Source organism: Rhinolophus sinicus, linkage group LG04 (genome assembly GCF_036562045.2).
Source record: "Rhinolophus sinicus isolate RSC01 linkage group LG04, ASM3656204v1, whole genome shotgun sequence".
Classification (NCBI taxonomy): domain Eukaryota; kingdom Metazoa; phylum Chordata; class Mammalia; order Chiroptera; family Rhinolophidae; genus Rhinolophus; species Rhinolophus sinicus.
In genome coordinates, this window is record NC_133754.1 from 168,947,509 (window position 1) to 168,973,391 (window position 25,883).

General features: G+C 37.8%; 1 protein-coding gene across 3 annotated transcripts in view; it reads left to right on the forward strand.

Moving 5' to 3' along the window:
- Positions 1–25,883, forward strand: part of MUSK (muscle associated receptor tyrosine kinase) — an 83,829-nt gene that overhangs the window by 35,921 nt on the left and 22,025 nt on the right. For 2 of the 3 annotated variants that reach the window (XM_019749520.2, XM_019749523.2), the window contains exons 6-8: positions 6,943–7,067; positions 16,529–16,688; positions 25,867–25,873. In XM_019749520.2, coding sequence (XP_019605079.2) covers positions 6,943–7,067; positions 16,529–16,688; positions 25,867–25,873 — 292 coding nt within the window. Of the gene's footprint in view, positions 1–125; positions 156–6,942; positions 7,068–16,528; positions 16,689–25,866; positions 25,874–25,883 lie in introns of all 3 variants that reach the window. The other variant, XM_019749519.2, reaches the window with a different exon arrangement.

The window sequence follows — 25,883 nt, forward strand, 5'->3', positions numbered from 1 at the left end:
GCAGATTTAATTAATCTTGTTGCACAATTGATATTTCTGTGGTCCAAGATTTCCCTTTTCATGATGTGTTGTTTTTGTTTGTGTGTCTATTGTATTTGTTTGTTTTGTCTTGTTTCTATTAATAGAAGAAAGTGAACCTGAGCAAGATAATAAAGGTATTTTTTTTTCTTTCTGCACTGTTTCTTTTTAAATGTGTGGTTCTATTCATTGATTATTTTTGCTAACGTTATAAACAACTCTAAGTGCCATTATTTTGTTAGATAATAACAAATGATGTTAATATGGTGAATATTAAATCAGCATTTAACAGCATTATTAGATAGGCTGCTTTATTACATGCTTATTGACCATTTACTTCTATTAAAAAAAGATTGAGTCGACATAATGTTTAAACTTAGTATGCCAAATTCTGAAAATGCAAACAAAGTGAAATGACATAAGTCAGCATGAGAATATAAATCTCACACAGATTGGAAAAGAAAGTTACACTTTGACTAAAAGCCTTTTTTTTTTTTTTGATGGGGGAGAATGTTATAATTTTTGGAGAAATGTAAAAATGTCAAGATACCAGAGTAGGTTTTTATTATTATTACTTCAAGAGGACAATTATTATGTACTTACTCCAAACCAAACCAAACCAAAGCAATCAAACTTAAATTAATTTTAATTGTACACAGATATATAATATATACATATTAAAAAATGTTTAGAGGAGAGTGGCTGGAAATTGAGTTTGTTTGGGAAAAACACTACTGTAGAATAAGAGTTTTCCTTCCAAGAAAGCACCTCCCATCCTAATTCAGACTCAAATTGTGTGCTGTTCTAACCTAAACTTTTGTATTTTTTGAATGAAATTCACAAGCCCTCATACAATACAGTTTGGCTCTAGGAATAAACCTTAGGCTGGTATTATTTGAAACAGCACCTCCTTTATCTTAGTAACTCAAATAAGGTATTTGAGAGGTTTCCCCATTTCTAAATAACAGGCTGCTTACAGCTAAATTTAGATAAAATCCTTTCACTTGCTCCTGTGTAATTGTTTCTTATTTTAGTTTAGTTTTTGCTTGTGTTTGTTTTCAATTTACTCCTATCAATCATTGCTGGCTTAAATCAAGTAACCTTAAAAACCTCTTTAAGAGAAACTAGAAAATAATAAAGAACACGAGGAAATAAAATCCATGTGAGCTCATTGTGTCCTTTGAAATCATTGCTCAGAAACAGAATTTACAAAAGACTTAAGTATTCCTGTGGTCTTATTCCCTTACCAAGAAAAGAGACGTAATGCATCGCAAGCCAAACTGCTCATTAATTTCAGGACTTAATTTGGATCCGTTGCCCATTAGGCTTTCCATTACACACTATTGCAATTTCAGAGTGAACAATGGCTCTATCTCCTTATCACAAATTCAGATTACCCCTTAAAGTGATAATAATAAAACTTATTATGTCACTGAAAGAGCTTTGAAAAATGGAGCGAGAGAGAATACAATATGGTTATTATAAAGGCCTTTGGAATCACTGGCTGCTTAAGCCCAATTTTGAAGGTAAGAATCTCAATCTGCAGTTAGCACTGTTAACTTTTCCAAAAGAAATTAAAGGTCCAAACTCATGAATACCATGAGAGAAAGCCCATGGATAGATTGCCCTTGTCTATTTTGTACGTTGGAGACGAACGATGGGACAGCAAGTGGGAAAGAGCTCATGCCGAATTGGATAATGATGGATAAGACTGTCTACTGAAGGAAGATTCTATCACTTTTTTCTTTAAAAATCCATATCAAAACATTTGTAAACAATGAAACAATATGGAATCAATAATAGATAAGTACTTCCTTATTACATAAAGAAAAAAAAAACAGTTGGAAACATTTTCCAAATTACTAAGTAACGTCATACCCCTTCTATGAAGAAGCTTGTTTATGTAACAGAAATACTTCTATATAGTCTTTCATGCAAATAAAATGCAAGTAGGGATATTCAATGGACATTTTACTTGACATGAAACATATCACGTTACTTTTACAATTGATGACCTGGAATGTATTTTTAGTTTGTGGCTACCACTAAAAGAATGGGAATTTATTATTGAATTATGTCTAAGTTTGTTATTACAGGTGCATTATTATCCAAGGAGGTTAGTCTGGCATTTTTTTCAATTGCAACTGGCTTTATTGTTTTCAATGTTTGATAAATGTGGTGGAATTTCTTTCACCAAGCCTTCATCTTTTATGCTTGGAACTGGCAACAAATATAGATGGGTATAAAAATATCAGCTTTACTGCTGATAAAACTGGATTGAAAAATAAAGCTTTCTATTCCTTCATCCAAGAATTACACTAACATAACTTCTGCTTTCTTATCCGCCTCAGCCCTTTTCTACCCTTCCACCTTTCACCCCGGGTTGTAGGACAGAGAAGCTCTGAACTGGGGAACTTACTTATTGCACATTCACCTAATATCCTTCTTGTTTGAAGGGTAACTGGGAGAATGATGGCCCAGAGAGGGCTGCGATGTCATAACATGTACAAGTCCCTTTTCCCAACCTCACCAATCAGAGGAGTCATTCATTCATTCTTTCATTCATTCATTCTTCATTCTTCATTCCTCATTCAACAAATACTTATGAATGCCTACTATGTGCCATGTAGGATTCTGGAACTATCTATCTATCTATCTACCTACATACCTATCTACCTGTGTACCTATCAATCAGCCTGTGTTAATGAACCAAACAAGCTCTACCCTTGTGATGCTTACATTTCAAGGAAAGGGATAGCCAAAAAACAAACAAACAAATGAATCAATGGATAAGACAGGATGCTATGACAAAACATAAACGTGGATAAGGTGATAGGTCAGAAAGCATTATGGTAAGGAGACATTTGAGTTGAAACCCAAAAGACGTTTGCAGCCTTCTTCGAGGGAGGGAAACTGGCAGGAAGGGTGGAAGCTATGTTTCAGTACTGAAAACAGGGGGCAAATTTCTATTTTATCCTTTGGCAAGTATGTGGGAGTGGAGGAGAGACCAGCTTCCCTTTTTACTCCTGTTTTTTTTTCCCCCTCTTAACTCACTGGTCTTAACAATAAAACCCATGATCAGCTAAGGGTATATCTATCCCCTGGGAGGAGGAGACCAGCAGTTTGTCAGCACACTCTCACATTCATGAAGCCACCTGCAATGCCAATAGTGTTCCATTATGTACCCTTCTGTGCTCCACTGGACCTCCCAGAAGGTTCTGGGACAGAGCAGTACATTAATTAACTCTAAGACCACGTTGAACTCCAGAATGATGACTGACTCTGTTTTATTTACCATCTCACATTATGCTTAGCTGTGTTGTGCAATATGTATGGACCATCATCAGAGGTTCTGCAGTGAGCCCAAATGATATTCCAGCCAAAAGGAAAAACGAAAGCTGTAAATTACAACAAAATAAACCCTCCCTTATTATTAAATTTCCAGGAAGAATTTAAAGTTCCCAAATGAAAACTCTTGCCTTTATAAATTAAAGAAAAAAATCTAGATTTCATTTTTTTCCTAATTTCTTATCCCTCTCACCTTCAGCCAGAGGCTCTCATTCAGGTTCAGGGAAACAGTCAGTGTTATCTTCAGTGGCTGATGTCTACAGTTTTATAGCACCTGTGGGACTGAAATAATCCCACTCCCAGTCTCTCAAGGATCCTGCTTTTTAAAGATTCTCGAAGGCAATGGGACCCATAAAATGATCATGTTAGTAGTCTCACGCTCCAAAAATTTAGGACACACAAGTATAACCCCAACCACTACAAGAGTTGTTTCAACCAAATAATGAACGTGGACTCAATTATGGTGCGTAATCTAGGTCTCCATTATTGTTGCCAGAAAACATTAGAAAAGATGAGATAACCTGGGTTCATCCTTACTAGGATGCCAGTCAGTCTGTGTGACTTGTCAAGGGTCCACAACCTGTGAAAGCTAAATTGGGAGAAATCTATCAGGTGCTCAGTTGGAGCATCACGTTTGTCACTCTGGAGGAAACGTGCACTGCCTCCTAGCTAGCTTATCTTCTTGAGAAATTTAGAATTTCCAAAGGGGACAGCGTCTGTCACTTAATGTTGATTGATATTCCTTCAGACCCATCTAGCTTATTTGCAACATTTTATTTACTATTTCACCGTTGAGCCTTGTTTTTCTGGAACTTCAATAGACGTGTAGCCTTCACTCCCTCTTTTAAGAAGGCATTTTTAGCCTTGACTACCAGGACTGGCTTCATAATTTGTGAATCAGGTGCAAATGACAATGCAGGGCCCCTAGTTCAAAATTCACTAATAATTTCAAGACACAGCAGAAAATTAAAGCAAGCATGAGGCCCTCTAAGGTACATTGCTCTGTGACAATACACAGGTCCCTCGCTCTTGGAGCAGACCATGCTGACCACAATAGCTATTGCCACTCCTCTTGCTATGGCTGCAAATATTGCCTGCTAGGGAAGATTTACCCTGAGTCCCACATTTTGTTTCAACTTAGCATCATGCCCCATAGAGTTCTGATCTAAAACTGTTGTGGATATTTCTAAAGCTCTTAGGACTGATGCCTCTGCCAAATGTTTCTCCTCAGAAGTCTACCTTTCTTCAGGTTTTAGGTTTTTCTAGAAATAGTTACGCTATTTCAATGGCAGAAGTATGTGTCCTATCACATGTCTTTTTCTGGAGCTGTGGGGTAAGCTCCATTGCAATTATTTTTTTACTTGTAATGCTATTATAAAATTTTCAATCTTACAAATAAGTAAATACAATAATATAGTAAGTTCCCATGTTCCTATTTCCCAACAGCAATAATGATCAATAGTCTACCATTTTTGTTTCATCTCTCCCACTACTGTTTTATCCCTGAGCAGGACACCGATTGCCACTCCTCTTGCTATGGCTGAAAATCCCAGACATTATTTCAATCGATCCATACGAACTATAATGTAAGGAGTTTACTTTTTTGTTTAACGTAATCACATAACCATTTTCATTACCCCACACATCCCCAATTAACACTAATTTCTTAATTACCCTTTATTACCAGGACTGTGCAATTTTTATCTTATTGTATTAAAAAAAAAAGTCTTTTTTACACCTGAATTGTTGAAAACAATCTAAACAAGATCCACATATTACATTTGGGGTTATGCCCCTTAAGTCTTTTTCAATCTCTAATGGTTCCCTCTTTCTTTTTTTTTCCCGATGCCATTCATTTGTTGAGGAAACAAAATAATTTGTTCTGTTAAATTGACTACATTCAGTATTTGATTGAATTGTATCCCCATAGTGTTGTTTATCATGTTTCTCAACCCTCTATCTTTTGTAGGTTGGCATTTAGACCTCAGGACTTACTTAAAATCAGGCTCAATTTTGGTTTTTCTGGAGAGGAGGGACAGATCAGTTGCATTTAAGATATTTGATTCACTTTTTTAAAAAACCACATGTTGCCTTGAAGTTAGCACCTTTCTTGCTTTTCCTTTCTCCTGGCTTTTGAGCCCAATATTTGTATTTCTAGCATGCTTTTCTGAATTCCATCTCTTAGAGTCCTCAATATCAAAGGATAGAAAGTTGAATAAATCTGAATGTGCAAATTGGAAATTAGAATCCAATTGCAAAAAGCATCCAATTGTCAAACAAATCATATATTCCTTTACCTCCTTGAATTATGCAATCTTTTTTAAGCGGTATTAAAAAAATCAGATCAACTTCTAACACAGCTCTGAACTTGATCTATTCTTGTCCTGAATATCTCCTGTTTAGTATATATGGTACTATCTCCCCTGTACTTTCCTTTAGAATCCAAACTCTACAAATTTCAGTTAACTAGAAGAACAAAGCTTTAAAGAATTGTGTTAATTCGGGTTTCTTAGTCTAATATTATTTTTTGAACTTAAGTTCTGGGTGGGAAAATGGGAGGACATAAATATTATATTTACAGTATAATGGGCAATTGAATGGTTTAACGAACACTGGTTTGAAGTCAGAACACTTGAGTTCACGTTTCTCACCCATCAGTTTTTTCTTAGCTTGGGAAAAAAACTTAAATTAACTGAGATTTAGTTTCTTCATCTGTTTAATAAGAGCAGGAGTCTAGCTGAACTTTGATGCCCCTTCCAAGTTTAGTGATTTTGTGATTCTAAGTATCCTTTAATATATTATACACTCTGAGCCTCATCTCCACTCTTTAGTTATAGATAAAATTTCTTTTCACATCAAAAAAACTTCATCTTATTTAATCAGTGGTGATTCAGCCTCAGAAAGGAATATAAATCACTCATTCACCTGTCCACACATGGCCTAGAATATTCCTTTTCTTTTTGGCCCAGTATTCTCAACTCATATTCTGGAAAGTTTGACAGATTTTTGTCTGTCCTCCTGCTATGATACAGTTGAAGGTGTAAAGCATTATTTTATTAATTCAATTAAATGTTATTACTTTGGCCAGGCCCTCTTCTAGGTACTGAATGAAACAGGCAAGGTTTTTGGTTGCTGAGAACTCATATAAATCTACTGGGGGGAGACAGACAATAGACAACAAACAAATAATTTCAGAGAGTGATAAGGTCTGCAAAGACAATGAAACAGGATGATGAAAAAGTGAATGGGGGGAGGGTTACACATTCTGCTGAGTGGTCTAAGAGCATTTTTCTGAGAAAATGTCACTCAAACAGACTTGGATGATACAAGGAATCTGCTGCATGAAGACCTGAGGGATGAGTGCTCTAGGCTGAAGGACAGCGAGGTTAAGCTTCCAAGTCGGGAGCAAGCTTGGTGTATCCGGGAGAGGTGAGACATGTAGGGTCATCGCATAAATGGCTTAGAAACCAGGACACGGCATTTGGCATTATCTTTATGAGAGGGAACATGGAAGGATTTCACACAGGAGAACACTCCCTACAGGAGAATCACTCACCACTTCTATTTTCCTAACAGTTTTTGCCAGAATCCTGCGAGCTCCTGAATCCCACAATGTCACCTTTGGCTCCTTTGTGACCCTACGCTGCACAGCAACCGGCATCCCTGTTCCCACCATCACCTGGATTGAGAATGGAAATGCTGTGAGTGCCGCCTGTATGGGGACTTGCCTGGGGAAGGCCTGCTGGTGGTGAATTTCAGGATACACCGTATGTTTGTAGAGTTAGCCTAATCTCTGTCATTGGTCCCACCTGTACCTCCATTTTTCAAAGACTTCCAATATTTTCATCCTAAAAGGCACTGCCATAGAAATTGAACACCATGGGTTTACTTCTTTCCTTATAGCACGGGAAATAGTAGAAAACATAATTCTTTCTTTATGCCTTTGTGTTAAAGGGAAGTGTTAGCGATTCCTTCCCATACAAGTAAAATAATTTTCACAAAACTCATCAGTTTACAAATTAGTTCACTGCTGGAATCTACTTTGATGAAAAGGCATCCAGAATTAGAACCCGTATCAGTCAATTCAACATTCTTTTCTTCTTTTTTTATACTGGTTATAATAACCAACATATATTAAGTGACTGCTATAAGCTAGGGCCTGTCTTAAGCACTTCACATATAAGTATTCATTTATTCATTCTACAAATATGTATTGAGCATCTCCTGGGCATCAGGCACTCTTCTAGGCATTGTGGACACAGGAGCAAACCAAACAGGCAAAGTTCCTTGCCCTCAAAGAGCTTACATTATGATAGGGAAAGAAAAACTATAAGAGAAAACAAATAGAATAATATGTATTCTACGTGGATCAAATCCAATCCTTTGGAGAAAAATAAAGCAGGAAAATGAGGCAGAAAGAGCAACCTTAGCAGAAAGATTCCATTTTTTAGGAGACTGGTCAGGGAAGCCTCATTAAGATGAAGACATTGGAGCTAAGGTCTAAAGGAGCTGAAGGAGGAGGCTATATAGATAACCTGGGGGAGACAACTTGGGGGGAGGTAACTGAGGAAAGTCTCTGAGATAAGGGTGCACCTGGTATGTGAGAAGAACAGCAAGTCGGTCAGTGTGGCTAGAGGGCAGTGAGCAAATAGGAAAGAGGTAAGGGGTGTCTTTAGGGGTTGTGGATCATGTAGGCTTGTACAGGTTGTTGAAAAACCTTTGGCTTTTATTTGAGTGAGATGGGATGCCATTGTAGGTCTGTTTCTGTTGTCTGTTTTTCTGCCGACTCTTGTTCATTGTGTTTTGTTTCCTTGTGTACCTCCTTCTCTTTGACTACCTACTGTTTTTTGTTTTGTTAAAAAAAAAAAAAATGGCAGGGATTAATTTGAGGTCTAGTTGAAGGTACTTTTCTCCAGAGAGAATTTTTGTTTGTTTCTGCTAGGGACGAGAGGCTACTACTAATCTCAGACAACATTAAACTAAAGTCAAGGTTAGAAACTTCTTGGACATCCCAGATAATATTAACATAGTCTACGATTCTTTATGTGGGTGATTTCACTTGTAGTTCACACTGATATCTCCCTGGCATCTAGTTCTATGAGATGTTAGTTTATTGTATCTCTTATTAGACTCCTCACCCTTATGTAGCCTGAGTTTTTATTTCTATTTCTTCATTCCTTGTAGCCATCAAAGGAAAATTAGTATTTTCTAGGATTGAAAAAAACTCTCTGAGGAGAAATAAAAGCTTCTCAGTTTGTTAAATCTGTTAAAAATATTTTTTCAGATTTATTTTTAATGTGAGAGTTGGTCTGAATAACTTAGCTTACCAATATTTGAATTAGGAACCTGTAATAGATTATCATTATAATGATATTTTGTAGATTGAACCATTTGTCTGTTTATGTTTGATTTGTACTCAGTTCCTAGCTCAGTTCCCAGATACTCTTTGAGGTTAAGAATATTTATTTTTAATCTTAACTTAATGTGCTTTAATATAAATATATTTTAAAGTCAACAAAATACCTTGTCATCAATTATTTCAATTTTAGTTTTTCACTTTAAATTGCAAACTTTCCATTATGTTAAAATGTCATTCTAGAATACATTGCTTTTTAAGTTTAATTATATTATTTCAATTTGCTGTAATTTTATTTAGGATTATTGCATCTATTTTCAAAAACGCGAATGGTCTATTCTTTTCGTGAGCTATCATGATCAGGTTTTGTTAACAATATTATACAAGCCCTACAGAGTCAATTGGCAATTTTACATATTTACCTTTGATACAGAACTGGAGGTGAGGAACTTGAGATCAAATCTCTCTGAAACTCAAGGACATTTTCCTCTGCCGTATCTTTAATTATTGCTTCTCTCCTCTCTGCATGTTCTCTACTTAGATTTCTGTTAAATGAATTTCTTTTAAGATTAAATATTTCTGATCTTCATACTGTGCATTTTTGTATGGAGGGACAGGGGGAGGCCTACTTAATCTGTCTACCTTTTCTCAAGCTCTAATACCCACCATAAATGTCCATCACAGGAACCCACTAAAGCTCTAGTCCATGGACAGATGCTGCAGCCTGGTGCTATAAGCATACATAACAGCTCCCAAAATTCTCCAACAACTTCACTAACTCTCTCAAAGTCTGCTCCTACTTACATCCCTGCTATCTGAACTTTGGAATTTTCCATGACTACGTAGGGAAATTTTATCCATTCTCCTCTCAGTAAACCTCTTATTTTGTGTTTGGTTTCACCTACTGAGTTGGTATTCATTTCTGTATCAATCATATCCCACCTCTTTCTGTCTTCTAGAAATTGCTGAAAATTTCTGACTCATTGATTATGATACCTTTCCATCCTTCTATGGATTTATTTTTCATAATTGTAGAATTTATTTCTCTTTTGAGATTTCAAAATAGAAAAAGACGAGTTTGACATGTAGATTAAGATTATTATTGTAACTCAGGAGTTGAATAAGCATGATTTGTTTGTAATACAACCTTATTTAATACTTTATCTGCCCTTTTAAGTTTATTCATCACGGTGAGTTATTTTTCCACCATTGAGGCTTACCTTAAACAGTCTCCGTGACTTTTCTGCTCACTTTTAGGTGATTTAAAACCACTAGCACCATCCTAATTTAATCATTTTAAGTGTCTAATCCTAAATAATAACCAAAACCTCCAACTACATTCACAAGTGAGAATTTTTCCATCCCCTATTTCTCAGGACTCTTGCAGGTATGCGACCTGCCTTCCACAAAAGTTCTGGGCTGGCTTCTTAGCTCATACTCATCCATTCTTCCTCTACTTCCTAACTGCTATTCATGACTCCTACAGGTTTGAGGTGGGAGGGGCAGTAATTAGAGTGGAAAAGTTCTCATCTAACTGACACTCTTTTAAGTTTGCTTTATAACCCTGTGCCTGACAAGTATTTAAAACTGGCTCTTTCAATTGTGGACACACTCCTGATTCTTCAGAGATCAGGAAATTCTCCAGATGACACTATGATGCATTTTCCTTAGTATAGTCATCTCCCTCTTAGCCCCTAATTTGTTAGTTAATGGGAAGTCTTTCTGAAGTTCCTTTAGGAAGGATTGAAAATAACTCCAACTCAAGGCTTCTATAGAAACTTTGTGTCTACAAACTCTCGGGTCCAGATCATCGAACAGAGTTACTCCGTCTTTGCTCCTTCCATTGACTCTGCTAGGTAGCCTGATTCTGCCTCCTAGATTTTATAGGTGGAAATTAGATACTTGCCTGCTATGTCAACAAATTGCAGGTGTTGTCAGGGTTTCAACCCCACCCTTATTTTGATGAACTCAGAAAAGCTGTTATACTTTTGGTTATAGTTTATTACAATGAAAGGATATAGGCCACAATCAGTAAAGGGTAATCTGTTGTTCTCTCCCACTGGTGTTGCTTGGAGAGCACTTAATTCTCCCAGCAATGATGTGTGACAACATGTACAAAGTATTCTACCAGGGAAGCTCACGTGAGTTTTGGTGTCCAGAGTTTTTACTGAGGGTCAGTTACATAGTCATGTAGAGCCAATATGACTGACTTTAGCTAATCTCCAGCCCCTCCAAAGGTCAAACTGATACAGCATGACCTAGGGTCCCTGGTGAACAAAAAAGATATTCATCACAATTTACACTGTTAACATAAACTATCTGGCATGACTCAAGGTCTCAGGTATACAGAGACATGCTTATTGGACAGGATATTCTACGGGATAAGAAGTGATCGCACTCAGGGGCCAGCCAAAGACCCATGCACAGGGTTTGGAATGTGCAGGGTTTGAGCATCTGAAGGCCACTGAGTTAACCCTTTACTACATTGCAGTGGTCATATATCAATTCTCTAGGTTGTTCTATTAAGGACCCTCTTTTATGCTTTAAGGAGATGGGGTGCACTTTCAAACCAGTCCTTTGGGTGGGGTGAAGATGGTTTTCAATACAGCTAAACAACTCAAACCTTGATTAGTCATCTAAGGGGTTCTTAATATTATGATTTTTCATGTTTTCCAGCATAGTATCTCTCCAACTTTTCGTATCTTGGCTTCAGTGTCCATATATTTTACTACAATATATTAATGATAGCATTTTAAAGTCAAAGGAGTATTCCAAATGAGAAGAGAAAAAGGAGAGGAAGGGAAAAAAGAGACTAGGACACTAGGGAAAGGAAGAAGGGGAAGGGAGGGAAGACTGTGTAAAACAAAGTGCATCAGTGTATGAAATGTGGATGGATGTTGTAAATCAGGAAAAAGATGCCAGATGCTAAGGCTACCCCATCTAACGGAGAATTATCATCTTGCAATAGCACCCTCTAAGGCTTACAATTCATTCATTACTTTTGTTTTCACTATTGTTTTTGCTGAAGGGTTTTTTGTTGTTGTAAATGCCCCTCTTCAGCTAATGTAATTTTAGGGGAGTCCATTTACCTCTCAGACATTGATTTTCTCATGTCCATAATGACAGAGACGTTAGGTCGCTGGAGAAGATGATCTCCAACGTAACATGAGAGATAAAGTTCTCTAATTTTATTATGTTACAAACAGTAACTTGTAGACCCTGCTCTTCTTTAGCTCTTTAATTAAATCTCAGTGTCATTAGAAATTTGAATCTTATTTGGCCATGTGTTTTGTGGTTCTTCCATGGAAGCTGTTGTCGTTTCATAAGGCTCTTAGGATAGTATAAAGATGTGCACTAAGAAAACTGAGAGACTGGTAATATGACTTTACTAATTTGTCTTACTCTGTGAAAACAGTAATAAAGAAAAGATATATGCTTTTAAAAAATTCAGTGTTTTCCAAAGGCTCTATCAGTTTAGAACTGGAGGACGCATGATTATTCTTCGTTGGAGTTGAGGAGTAATAAAACGCCAGATGGCTTGAGTTAGTTTGGGTCTTACTGAGACCCCGATTCAATCATTCAAGAAGTCATTCACAAAAAGGAGAAAGCAAAATAGATCCATTGCCTCAGATTCTAAAACAGGAAAAAAAATCAAATAGTAATTTTTTTCCAGGAACAAAGCAAAAAGTACATCTGCAGTTCTTACGGTCAGAGAATCTGTGTTGCTCTTACTGCCAATTTTTGGTCTTGGTGATAGTCACCGAGTCCAAATCAAAATTGAGATAACTTTGCCCATGCTGACACACACAACACAGGAAATGGAGACAATTTCAGGACTTTCATGTTGTGCAAGTAGCAAACCAGAAAATCTATTATGGAGCATAGGGAAGAGCCCACAGCCCTGATATCATTTTGGGTGGCCTGAACGAAGATGAATGCAGACCAGGGAGCTGTATGGTGCAGTATAAAACAGTTTGAACTGTGCCTGTTCACTAACTACAAGCCAGTGAACTAACTTCACTAACACACTAGTAAGTTCAATGGGTACACTAAAAGATGTGAATGCTCCTTTTTCCTCCTCTGTGAACCAATAAACTAACTCCCTGAACAGTTAGAGCCAAAAAACAAGAGAAAGGCAAGCAATGTTCCCCAAAGTGATCAAGAATAATTTTGCTTTCTTCCTGTGGAAATATCTTTTATTTTTCACAAAAATTTGTAGTCTTAGATGAACTAAGAGTGACCAGTAATATTCCTCTTGTTTTACAACATTGGAATAGTAGTTTGATGTGGATAGAACAGAACTTAGTTTCCTAAAAGAAAATATTCTTGTACTTTGATAACCAGATTTATTTAAAGTTATAATATCTCTATCATTTTGGCATTCAATAAAAAAAATGTAGAAAAATTGCACGTCATCTTGCTTTGTTCAATAAATACAGTTCCTAAAATGTTTTGAAAGTTGAATCATTTTAATTTATTAGGATAATTTTATCAAATAAATAGACAAATCATCTGTGTTGAATTGAGTTTTTTACTTTTTTTTAAGGGAGACTAACCTATATTTTACACATATTTTTAAGAGGCAGTATTTTAGGTTTAAAGTACATAAACTTTGGTGTCATCTTATCTTACTAGCTGAGTAAATCAAAACAATTTCATACATCAATTTTTATGTGGAATATTTTAGCAGTCAGATTGGAAGAGGCCAATATTTACGGCTATGCTGATCAGAAACAATATGGACAATGCTCTCAGTCTATTATCCCTTTTTCTATGATGCATAGACAAACATTATTACAACTCTCTGAACAAGGACACTACTGGGCCACACCCTAACAGTTCCATTAGGTATGCCCAGTCTGCTGGAAATATTTGCAAGACAAGTCCATTGAGGCCCAAATACCTTTCATAGGACTTCCTATGCTAACTAAGGTCAAATCTATGCTAAGGTCCATAACTGGGGGTAGATTTCTCTCAAAACACGATTATTAATGTGTTAATAATCCACCTTCAAAACGCTTTCCCCCACACATCTCAGGTGTGAACTATTCCGCCTATTTAATAGAACTTCCTGTTTGCCACGTGTTGAGTCACTATCTCAGAAAGGGAACCCCACACACAGAGCAGTGAGCTGTATATCCAACTCCTCCAGGTCACTGTACCTACCTGGGGGGCTTGGAGAAAATAACGTTATGTACTGGAAACACCAGATACCGCCACCTAGGCCATACCTTGGTCAAAGGTCACAGCAATAATCTGAACTCATCCCTTTGATCTTTTGAACTCGAAGGGCAAAATGATCAACACGGAGGGCAAAGGATTGTTTTTATTTTTAGGTCATCAAAAATACTAAACTCTTGGTCAGGATGATCCACGCAGAAAGAAAAACAAATTCGAACTATGACTAACAAGGCCTGCTGTGCATGAGTCACAAACTGGATCAAGCAAGGCCTCTGGAAACAGGAGGAAAAGCATTCAGGAGCCACATCATAACCAAGCAATGAGCCTCGTAACTTGGTCTATTCGCTGAACTATTTCAACACCTGGATGAAGTCCAGGAGAAGGGAGGTCAGGCAGTTTAAAAACCATCTCTTTTTCCTCCCAAGAATGTTTTCAGTGACCTTGAGGAGGTGTTTAGGAATGATTTTCTTAGGTGTGAACATGAAAATAGTGAGGCTGCAGTCAGCACTGGGGGATTACTCTTTCTGAATTTTTTCCAAGGCATTATGCTTCTCGAAGGAGGGAACTAACTGAGAAGGAGGAAGGTAACTGTTCTGTAGATCTCACTTCTACAAACTAGAAAGGGATATTTATAAATAAAATATCCTTAGAGTATACAGCATGTCAATGGAGCATAGAGGTTTGTGGTCTTTAGCTTTTCTCTCATTGTTGCCTTGTATTAAAATTCAGGGAGAGTCCAAAATTATATTTCAAATTGCTCAGTCCTCTCGATCTAACTTGTTCCTCAAACTTGGATGCTCAAATTCTTAAGTTGCATTTCTAATAAATAAGATAATGATGAATTTGATTTGAATTCCCAACCAAGTATATGCCTCTTATTTTTATCTCTGCCTTGTCAATTTCTCATAGAGGCCAGGCCACAATACTTGATCTGACCTGGGACGTTTCCCCAGTTAACGTAAACTGATATTCACACAAACCAATTTTTATCGGGAGGATGGACACTAGTAATGCAGGTAGAAAATAAAAAGACAAAGAAGCTAATTGGACAAACTTTCACTGCCTGATTGCTACAGAGAGTGCTTGGTTCCAGGAGCAGCCAGCTACCTGGCAGCAGAAGGAAGAAAGCTGGTCTCACACCAGGGCTTCCCTCCCCCTTGCTAGCCTAATTGTGAAAATCCTCCTTCGAGCAACACAGTAAAATAACTGGCTCCAAATTTCTCATTCCCAGCCTCATTCCCTTCTACTGGACAGAGAGATCTCTGTCAAGGCCACCCTGAAACCCACCTCCACTAATCCGAGATAAAGTAAGGCAAACCAAAAGCTGATTCCTTAGTTGTCATTCCATTCAAATTTCCCTCAAACTTGCATTTTCCCTTCATGTAAACAGGGATGATTAAAGAATAATTATTAAAAGGATGGCATAGTACCGAAGAAAAGCGTAAATCACAGTTTTTAAAAATGCCACCAATTTGATAACATTTAAGTCAGACATTTGTTTTGCTCCTGGTTGGCTGATTTGCTGAGGTTGTCATTGTTACTGTTCTTGTTTTCTATGACTGTTCATTTGTTCTCACTTGTAGGACTAGGGAAAGCCCTGTAACAATGATTAAAAGCACAGGCTTTTGGATCAGACAAACTAGGGTAAAAATTCTAACTCTGCAACATAATAGAACGTGCTGGGCAGCTGTCTTTCTCAAAGAGTTCGAATGACGATGACTAATAAATAAGAACTTACATATATTAACCTGTCAATTATATGCTAACATTGCATTGATATCCTGCTTCTTCAAGGACATTTGATTTTCTGATTTAAGTAAGTTTGACATGATGTATTCATGCCTCAGAAACAGAATTGACTTCACAACCATTTTTCTTGATAACCATCCATCTATCTGATGTGTATTTGTGGGGAACTAAATAGGAGTCATGAAAATAAGTCCAAAAGTATACAACCTCTCATTCCTGACTGTCTCTATCTTCAAAACATAGAGAATACATCTTGGAGGATCCACACAGTATATCTTTCCTACATTGTATTAGTTATCTATTGCTGTATCACAATCATCCCAAAGCTTAGTGGCTTAAAACAATAACCATTTATTTATGCTCACAAATCTATGGGTCAACAGCGTGATTTTGCCGAGTTAGAGCAGGACTGCCTGATCTTGGCTGATCTAGCTCCTGTGATTGGCAAGTCGATTGGCTGCTGGTTGGTCTAGAATGGCCTTCTTATATATCAGGTGGCTATTGTTGGCTCCCAGCTAGAGCAATGGGAACGATTGGGCCATGTGTGCCTCAGCCTCACAGAAGGCTACAGGTTCTAAGAGCAATAAGAAAGCAAACCACAATGTGCAAGAACTTTGTAAGTCTCTGTGTCTTTCTAAGTCATGTCACAAGGCCAGTCTAGATTCAAAGCATGGAGAAAGATGCTACGTCTTGAGGTAAGAGCTACAAAGTCACATTGCAAGGTCATTGGCATATGGAGGGAAGTTTGGGGCTATTTTTGCAATTTACTGCATGCCTTTTGATTCTAATCTTAATCCTTTTTCTTTCAAATATACTGATGCAGCAATTTAGGGAATCCTTGACCAAATGTCTCCTTTTCTCCCCCTACTGCACCAGGTTTCTTCTGGGTCCATTCAAGAAAGTGTGAAAGACCGAGTGATTGACTCAAGACTGCAGCTGTTTATCACCAGGCCAGGACTCTACACATGTATAGCTACTAATAAGCATGGAGAGAAATTCAGTACTGCAAAGGCTGCAGCCACCATCAGTATAGCAGGTAGGATGGATTTTCACAATTGCATTGCTCCAGGAAAAGAAAAGTCTTGGCACTATTCCACAACATCTCATAATGGGCAAAAATCTTTTTTCTCTTTTCTCTCACTCCAGTCCCCTTCAGACTATTTCTTCCTTTATGGGGACACTCCAGAGATTGACCTAGATAATTGATTTTGCTGATTTGTTGCCTCAAAAACTAAATTTTCAAATACCTGCCCAAGTGATGGGTAACAGCTTCGAGGAGCTCATTTCTCTTTCTTTTCTTTTCCTCCCTTCTTACCTTCTTTCCTTTTCTTTTTTCCTTCATTTTTCTTTCTTTACTTTTCTCTCCTTTTCCTCTTCTCTCTCTTTCTCCCTTTCCTCTCTTTTTTATTTCCCTCTCTGGGTGAATCAAACTTCCCAAGGCTCTCAAAGAGTAAGTTGGTAGGTATCTAACAGGGCTGTGCCAATTTCTTCATGGCTATTTCTTGTGGGCATTTTTCACTTAGAAGTAAGTGATCTTGTGGTCTTTCCTGTTTCATGCAAGCGACAGCAGGACTCACAGGTGTTTTCAAGGAAAAGGGCTGACACCTGGATTTCTAGGATATTTGTGTTGGGGTACCAAGGTTTATTTTTAAATTTTAAATGTTCCAAAGGCTTCTGAGAACATATGTGGAATTCCTAGAGATGAAAATAATCCCTGTATCAGGAAATGCCGAGCATGTTATATTCATAGTATGCCTACTGCCCGTGAGTCAGCAGAGATGCTTGTTCTCACACGGAAGTCACGCATTGGTAGAACCTGTGCCCGGGGCCAGCTTCCCAGAGCCTGACTTTTCTTATTACAGTGCCACTTCTTTGATCTTCCCTAATGGGGAAGTTTCCAGTAATCTTTGTGATTTTTAATATGAGGTGACTAGAGACCACAGGGAAATATATAGGCTGGCCCTCTGAGGCATGCCCATGAAGGAAAGGGAAGATTCCAAAACCAAGGCTGCCTTCTGCCTTCTTTTGCAGCAATACGTCTCCCTGTATTGTCTTGAGACATCATGTCAGTTACTCTAAATTTTCCACTGATGGGAAATAATTTCTCCCAGAGAAAATGGGTGAGAATCCTGACAATAAATTCAACTCAATTTAACAAATAACAATAAAATGATTACTAGTTACATGGTATTCTACTGTTTATAAAGTACTCTTACATGCATTCATTACATACACGGATTCAGGTCATCGTGTTAGGTAAAGGGATGCAAACTTAATTAACAAATGGGATAATTAACAACGGAGTGCCTTCCAGGGACTTTCAATCTAGAAAAGAAGTCAATCAGCCATATATTAGGTTGGTGCAAAAGTAATTGCAGTGTTTGCATTTATTTTTTATTTTTTTATTTTTTAAATTTATTGGGGTGACAATTGTTAGTAAAATTACATAGAATTCAGGTGTACAATTCTGTATTACATCATCTATAAATCCCATTGTGTGTTTACCACCCAGAGTCAGTTCTCCTTCCATCACCATATATTTGATCCCCCTTACATTTATTTTTTAACCTTTTCAACCACAATTACTTTTGCACCAACTTAATATATTATGGCACAGATTATGTTCTGTGGCAGAAGCATAAACAAAATACAACAGGAGCACGAGAGAGGGAGAGTTTAAGGGAATGGAGCAGGAGTCATGAGGATGAGATGAAAGGCGGAAGTGTGCTCAGAAACAGCGAGTTAGTTGGCTAGAGCATAATGAAGACTGGGAGTGAGGCAGACAGTGGGCAGAACGGTTTGAAATGTGGGTTCCAGCCAGGTTTTAAAGAGCCTAAGTAGGTTGGATGTATTCTTCAATCAATGCGAAGTCATTTAATTATTTTAGAGGAGACAAGGAGTAAGAGCGAGGCCTGATGATTAAATTCGCGAACTTGTTGCAACGATGTTGCTAACCTTTTTTGATATCAGAGAGATTATTCATTATGAATTTGTACCAACTGGACAAACAGTTAACCAAGTATACTATTTGGAAGTGCTGAAAAGGCTGCATGAAAAAGTTAGACGATCTGAACTTTTCACCAACAATTCATGGCTCTTGCATCACGACAATGCACAGCTCACATGGCATTGTCTGTGAGGGAGAGTTTTTAGCCAGTAAACGAATAACTGTATTGGAACACCCTACCTACTCATCTAATCTGGCCCCCAGTGACTTCTTTCTTTACCGAAGATAAAGGAAATATTGAAAGGAAGACAGTTTGATTACATTCAGGACACTTAGGGTCCTGAATAGCTGTAACCACACCCTCCCTCCACCCCCCAAATAACAGTATTTTCTGATGTAGATAGAGCCTTAATGTGTGCACAGGCAACATGGAAAGGTAATGTCCCAGGGTGCAGGGCAGAGTGATCAATGTTGAGAATACACCAGAGTGAGGATTGGGGCAGTCAGCAATGGCAGCCCAGGGGAAACAGCAATCTAATTTGTATGGGAAAAGGGCTGGTGGGAGCAATGCATGGATTGGCATGGAGCAGCAGAGAGGGATTGGAATCTGTTGCAGCAGCAGCGTTGAATGCAGATGAGGAGCTCTGACCTCAATAGGGGCAATGGTCATGTAGACTGGAACCAGCAATGACTTGACTTTAGTCAACAGAAGTGGGAATCCTTCTGCATATGGAAGAAAATGTTACTAAGATGAGTAAAGAGGAACTCCCTCAAGTTGCTAATTCATAAAAAACTACAAGACCAATTGCTCAGCCTCTGATCTGTTTTTCCGGTTGGGTCTTACTGATGATGAGGAGATTTGAAGCTCACCTGCTTTTCCTAAATTTCCCCCTGGAATATCTAATGAGCGTGTCTCATAGGTGCAGTGGAATAAGACTGCTGAACCCCATCAGACATCTGACTTTTTCTCTTCATCTCTTTAACCTGTTCTTTTCCATTAAACCTGCTAGATGCCTCCTGAGGGTCCTTCTGCCATCATTGAGGAAACTACCTTCCAGCACAGGGTGCTGCCTGGACCCCATTCTAGAGAAGTGTGGCCACTTTGGTAGAAAAGAAATCTGTTGAGTCACTCTAATTCAGAATCGTTTCAAAGAAGCATGATCTTATGCTCCCTAGATCTTCCAGAACTTGGGTGTGGCATCTGCTTTCTCTATTTCTGTTTTCAGCCCCTCTCTCCTTTGGCCTCTGATTGGGCTGGCCAGAGGTCCAGAGCTTTGAGTCAGGTATGGTGCCTCTCCTTGACATTCTGGCAATGCTTTCTTACCCCAAACTCTCCTTTCTCTCATTTCAGTGAACCTCATCCTACTCTAGTGTTCTGTAGTCAACAGCCCCCTTTGTCACATTCTTCCTGTCTCACTTTGAAGCTTTTAGTCCATCTGTTTATTTACTCATCCCAGCGGGGAAAATTGGAAATGGAAAAATCTGGTCTAGTGGTTAGGATTAAGTCTAATGATACTTCTAGTGTTTAAATACAAGAAAAAATAAAGATCAGCCTTTATTTTCCCAAAACTCTTCCATGTGTATGTCCAAATCCTTATGCATTGTTTGAGAAATGTGATATACTTCTTTCTGACTCATTTACATTCACTGTTAGTTATCAAAAGGAGTCAGAAAAACTTTTGGAACTTCTCTCTATGAACCAGGAAGTTGCATTTCCCCTCCTGTCATAACCCCAAAAGGTTCAAGTTGCAATTTAAACTTGCCAGGACACCAGATAGTTGGCAAGATGCCTTCTCTTTGTCATCAGAATCCTTGGCCCTGCAGCAGAGACCAGCTCATGGTCCCTCTAACGAGCACAGTCCCGGAAGAGGCAGAGGCCATCAAAATAGACACAGGTATTAATTCTACCAAACATTTAAAGAAGAATTAACATCAACCCTTCTGAAACTCTTCAAAAACATTAAATAAGAGAGAACATTCCCAAACTCATATTACTAGACCAGCATTATCCTGATGCCAAAGCCAGATAAGGACACTACAAGAAAAAGAAAACTACAGACCACTATCCTTGATGAATGCAGATGCAAAAATTCTGACCAAAATATTAACAAACGGAATTCAATAACACATTAAAAGAAGCATACACCATAATGAAGTGAGATGTTTCCCAAAGGTTCAAAGATGGTTCAACATATGCAAATCAATACATGCACTATACCACATTAAAAGAATGAAAGATAAAATATGATTATCTCAATAAATGCAGGAAAAGCATTTGACAAAATACAACATCCTTTCATGATAAAAACGCTCAACAAATTGGGTATAGGAGGAATATACCTCAACAAAATATGGGCCATATATGAAAACTCTCAACCAACATCATACTCAACAGTAAAAGGTTGAAAGCTTTTCCTCTAAGATCAGGAACAAGACAAGAGTACCTACTCTCACCACTCCTATTCAACATAATACCGGAAGTGCTGGCCAGAGCGATCAAGGCAATAAAAAGTAAAAACAAAGGCACTCAAATAGAAAAGGAAGAAGTAAAACTGTCTTTGCACATGATATTATCTTATGTGTAGAAAATTCTAAGGACTTCACCAGAAAACTCCACCAGACAATTAAGTGAAGTTGCAGCATACAAAATCAACATACAAAAGTCAGTTGTGTTTCTATACATTAATAATAAAACATTTGAAAAAGAAATGAAAGAAAAAACACATCACATTTATAATAACATCAAAAACATTAAAATAGGAATAAATTTAACCAAGGAGGTGAAAGATCAATACATTGAAAATTCTAAGACTTTGATGAAAGAAATTTAAGAAGACATAAATAAATTGAAAGGTATTCTGTATTCATGGGTCAGAAGAACTAACATTATTAAAATGTCCATACTATTTAAAGCAATCTACAGTTCAATACAATATCTATCAAAATTTCAATGGCATTTATCACAGAAAAAGAAAAAAATGAAAGAGTTAACAAGTGTCAGCAAGGATGTGGAGAAAAGGGATTATTTCAGCACTGTTGGTGGGAATGTAAATTGGTTCAGCCAGTATGGAAAACAGGATAGAGGTTCTTCAAGAACTTAAAATTAAACTAGCATATGATCTAGCAATCCCACTTCTGGATTTATACCCAAAGAAAATGAAAACAGGATATTGAAGAGATATCTGCACTTTCAGGTTCATTGCAGCATTATTCATAATAGCATCTGTGAATGGACAAATGGATAAAGAAGATATGGTGTATATACACAATGAAATATTATTCAGCCATAAAAAGAATGAAATCTTGCCATTTGCGACAATACAAGGATGAAATTCGAGGGCATTGTGCTAAGTGAAATAAGTCAGATAGAGAAAGATAAATGCTGTATGGTCTCGTTTATATGTGAAATGTTAAAAAGCCTAACTCATAGAAAGAGAACAGTGGTAGTTACCAGGAGTTGGGGGTGGAGGAAGTGGGAAGTTGTTGATCAAAGGCTACAAAATTCCAGTTATGAGTAAATTCTGGGAATCTAATGTACAGCAGGGCAATTATAGTTAATAATACTGTATTATATACTTGAAAGCAGCTAAGAGAGTAGATCTTAAATGTTATCTCTCTCTCTCTCTCTCTCTCTCACTCACACACACACACACACACACACACACACACAATGGTAATTATGTGATATGATGGAGGAGTTAGCTAATGCGATGGTGGTAATCATTTTGCAATATTTAAGTGTATCAAATCAGCACATTGTACACCTTAAACTTATATAATGTTAATCAATCGTACCTCAATAAAGCTGGAGAAAAATAGACATAGGGATTCACGAAAGGAAAATACATATTTGTATTCACCATTCAGAATGACATTGATAACACTCCCACCTTTTGCAATGACCCTTCTTTGGACTGACCTCAGGGTCTGGAGCTTCTAATCACTAAATTTAAAACTCAAATGAACATATGTAGCATAACCAAAAATGGGCACTAAGGAGAAATATGATGTGTCATCATTGGAGTCCCCAACTCCCCAAATAAACCACAAACAGTAGTGCCCCCTTATGGACAGGGAATATGTTCCAAGACCCCCAGTGGATGCCCTAAACTGCATATAAAACTGAATGCTATATACTATGTTTTTCCTATACATACAGTTAATTTATACATTTATTTTTCCTATAAATACAGTTTAATTTATAAATTAGGCACAGTAAGAGATTAATCATAATAACTAATAATAAAATAGAACAATTATAACAATATACTGTAATAAAAGTTATGTGAATGTGATCACTCTCAAAATATCTTACTGGACTGTACTCACTTTTCTTCTTGTGATGATGTGAGATGATACAATTTCCATGCGATGATAGAAGTGAGTGTAGGCATTGTGACATAGCATTAGACTACTATTGACAACCTCTGCATACAATTTGATTTTCTTTCCTTATTAAGTCAAGAACTTTTAACTTTTTAGTCAAAGGAAGCACTTTACGACTCCTCTTTGGCATCTCTGAGTTTCCCCCATTACTACTCTTGTGCTTTGGGACCACTTGTATCTTGAACACAAGCTCTGTGATACTACCACAGTTGATCTGATAACCCAGCTGGCTATTCAGTGACTAACAGGCGGGCGCCGTCTACAGCAGGGGTGTCCAAACTTTTTCAACGTTTTTCACCACGGGCCATATGCAGTAAAATACACAAACAGCCGGGCCACTCACTCGAGGTGAAGTACGTATTGCCTCACCTGGTTTATTTAAGTAAACTAAATATAGTTTTGTAATTTGCTGCGGGCCAATTAAAAATGGATCGCAGGCCGCAGTTGGCCCGCGGGCTGGGCCGCAGTTTGGACACCCCTGGTCTACGGAGTGGAGACGCTGAACAAAGGGATGATTCACATCCTGGGCCCCATGAAGCAGAATGTCGCGAGATTTTATCACGCTGCTTAGAGCGGCGTGTAATTTAAAACTCATGAACTGTTCGTTTCTGGAATTTTCCATTTAATATTTTCAGATCACAGTTGATTATAGGTAACTGAAACCACAGAAAGCAAAACTGCAGTTTTGTTTTCTAGGAGTTGATGCTTCACACTATTACAGAAAATAAATAGAACTTTGAGTTATACGTATTTTGTAATCAGTAGAGCTGACTGAATGTACTACCATGTTTCACGGGCTCTTTCTGTGTCTGATAGTCACACTTCCCCTAATACTCTCCCCAATTATGAGACATGTGGTGATGTCAGAGGAGCACGTGATCAACTTTACCACTCACTGCTTTAGCCACGATAGGTAGAGAGTCTCCTTATCAACAAACAGACACTATCCCCTGGCATTTCATGGTAGCTTTATCTGGTTTCATAGTGATTAAAGGTTTTTTGTTTTTAATAAAAGGGAAAATAATAAATGAGTAACAGCCAGTAGCCACACCGAATTGCTACCAGATATTCTGCAGGTAGGCAGAAGAGTTAAGCATTCCTTTTACAATCCGGCAGATTTCGTACATTAGAGTCGCTGTATAGTTTAGAAGGCAGTCAAACTTTTACTGACTTTTCCAGATAATTTAAAAGATACTACAAATGTTAATGACTGTTGGAGATTTTTGGAATTTTTAAAAATTTAGTTTTGAGATAAAAGCACTTGTCCATGATTGCAAGGTTCTTGGACCCCTTTCCTCACTGTCCCCAAAAAAGAAAATGTGGCTGGAGAAATTCCTATAAAAAACACATGGAATCCCAGTGAATAAAAGCATCCGCTGATTCTCTTAATATTCTTGAGACAACCAAGCACTCTTAACTTAATTTCATTTTTCTTTACCTACTTGTCCTTGAAATAGAAACCTATCTAATTTTATTATCTCCTCCCAAGTACTGTGCCTGGACTCTCTTTGGCATGTCTCCATGGTATTGAATCCTCCTCTGACACTTTAAACTGAAGGCTCTTTGATATACATAACCTTGGCCTCTTTGTGTTTCAATAAGTTTCCTTCCTCAGCTGCTCTTAGAATCTTCCTTTACCTCTTCCAATTATCTACCATTTTCTCTGGAAGAACTTCCTGCTGCCTACTTCCATCTGTTCTATCTGCACAGTAGCAGAATTTTCATGAGTTTTGGGTCATGTAAGTGCCTCATGTAGGTTGGTTTTTGAGCCTCATCATTAGGCTCATTTTAATAAAAATCCATAAAGACAAGAGTCACACATTCAAGGTGACAAAAGTCCTCATAGTCACCAATCCCCACACATGCAAAAAGGAATGATTAGAAAGACAAATTGAGTTTACAAGGTTTTTCAAGAAGATTGACTGCTCAAAGGAATTCATTTTAGAACCCTTAAAGGCAGCAAAAGAAGGAGACCCAAATAGACCTAAAACCTGCCAACAGAGTTAGATGTGGACATTAGGAGACATTCTATTAAGGCCAATTAGTTTTAGGCAAGGCATGTTTTACTTACGTTTATAACGGGAGTTGAGGGACAGGAGGAAGTAAATCACAAAGTGCTTGGTAAAGAGTGTGAGCTTTTAGATTTCCTATACAAAAAAAAAAAAAAAAGATGGAATCACTCAGAAATGCTGGTCACTATACCCTCACAAGGACCCCCATGCCTTGGGAGAGTCCAAGTTGAGGCCATTGGTGCTAAGAGCTCCATAATCCACCCGAGGGGAGGGCAGTTCCCTCAGTGCCCTGAGCTTTCACTCTGTGAGCATACTTCATGGAGCCCAGTGCAAAATAAAAATACAAGTGTCCCTTGTTAAAAAATTAAGTATTTCAGGATAGCAACAGCAGCGCATTAATCTAAGCACGTGGCCCTTCTCTGTGCAAGACCCTGTGTGTCTGCACAGGTTGCTCACCACGAAGCCAATAGGTCTATGGGAATAACAGCTCTCTTAGCCCTCCTCCACGCTCCCTTCTCACCTCTTCCCATTTAACTTCCACATCTTGCTTTCACCATGCAAAGTCCCTAGGTGGCTAACAGAGGGAAATTCGGAGCTATTGACACTGTCTGGGCTGATGGTGCCCATGGTTGCTTCAACTTGAAAAGAATTTGGTTCCTATAGACACTTATTTTCTTAATCTCAGTCTCCAACTCTGCCTTGTTAATGCGGTATCTGGCCTCCTAGCAAAAGCAGAGAACTTTTCAGAAACTTAGAGATTAGAGGTATCAAAGCTATCTCCTGCAAACCTTAAGATGAAAATGTGCTAACTTTTGTTTCTTTCCCCCTTTATTTTGATTTCCCACGGGAACGTCTTTTCCTGTTAACAGCATGGAGGTAAGATATT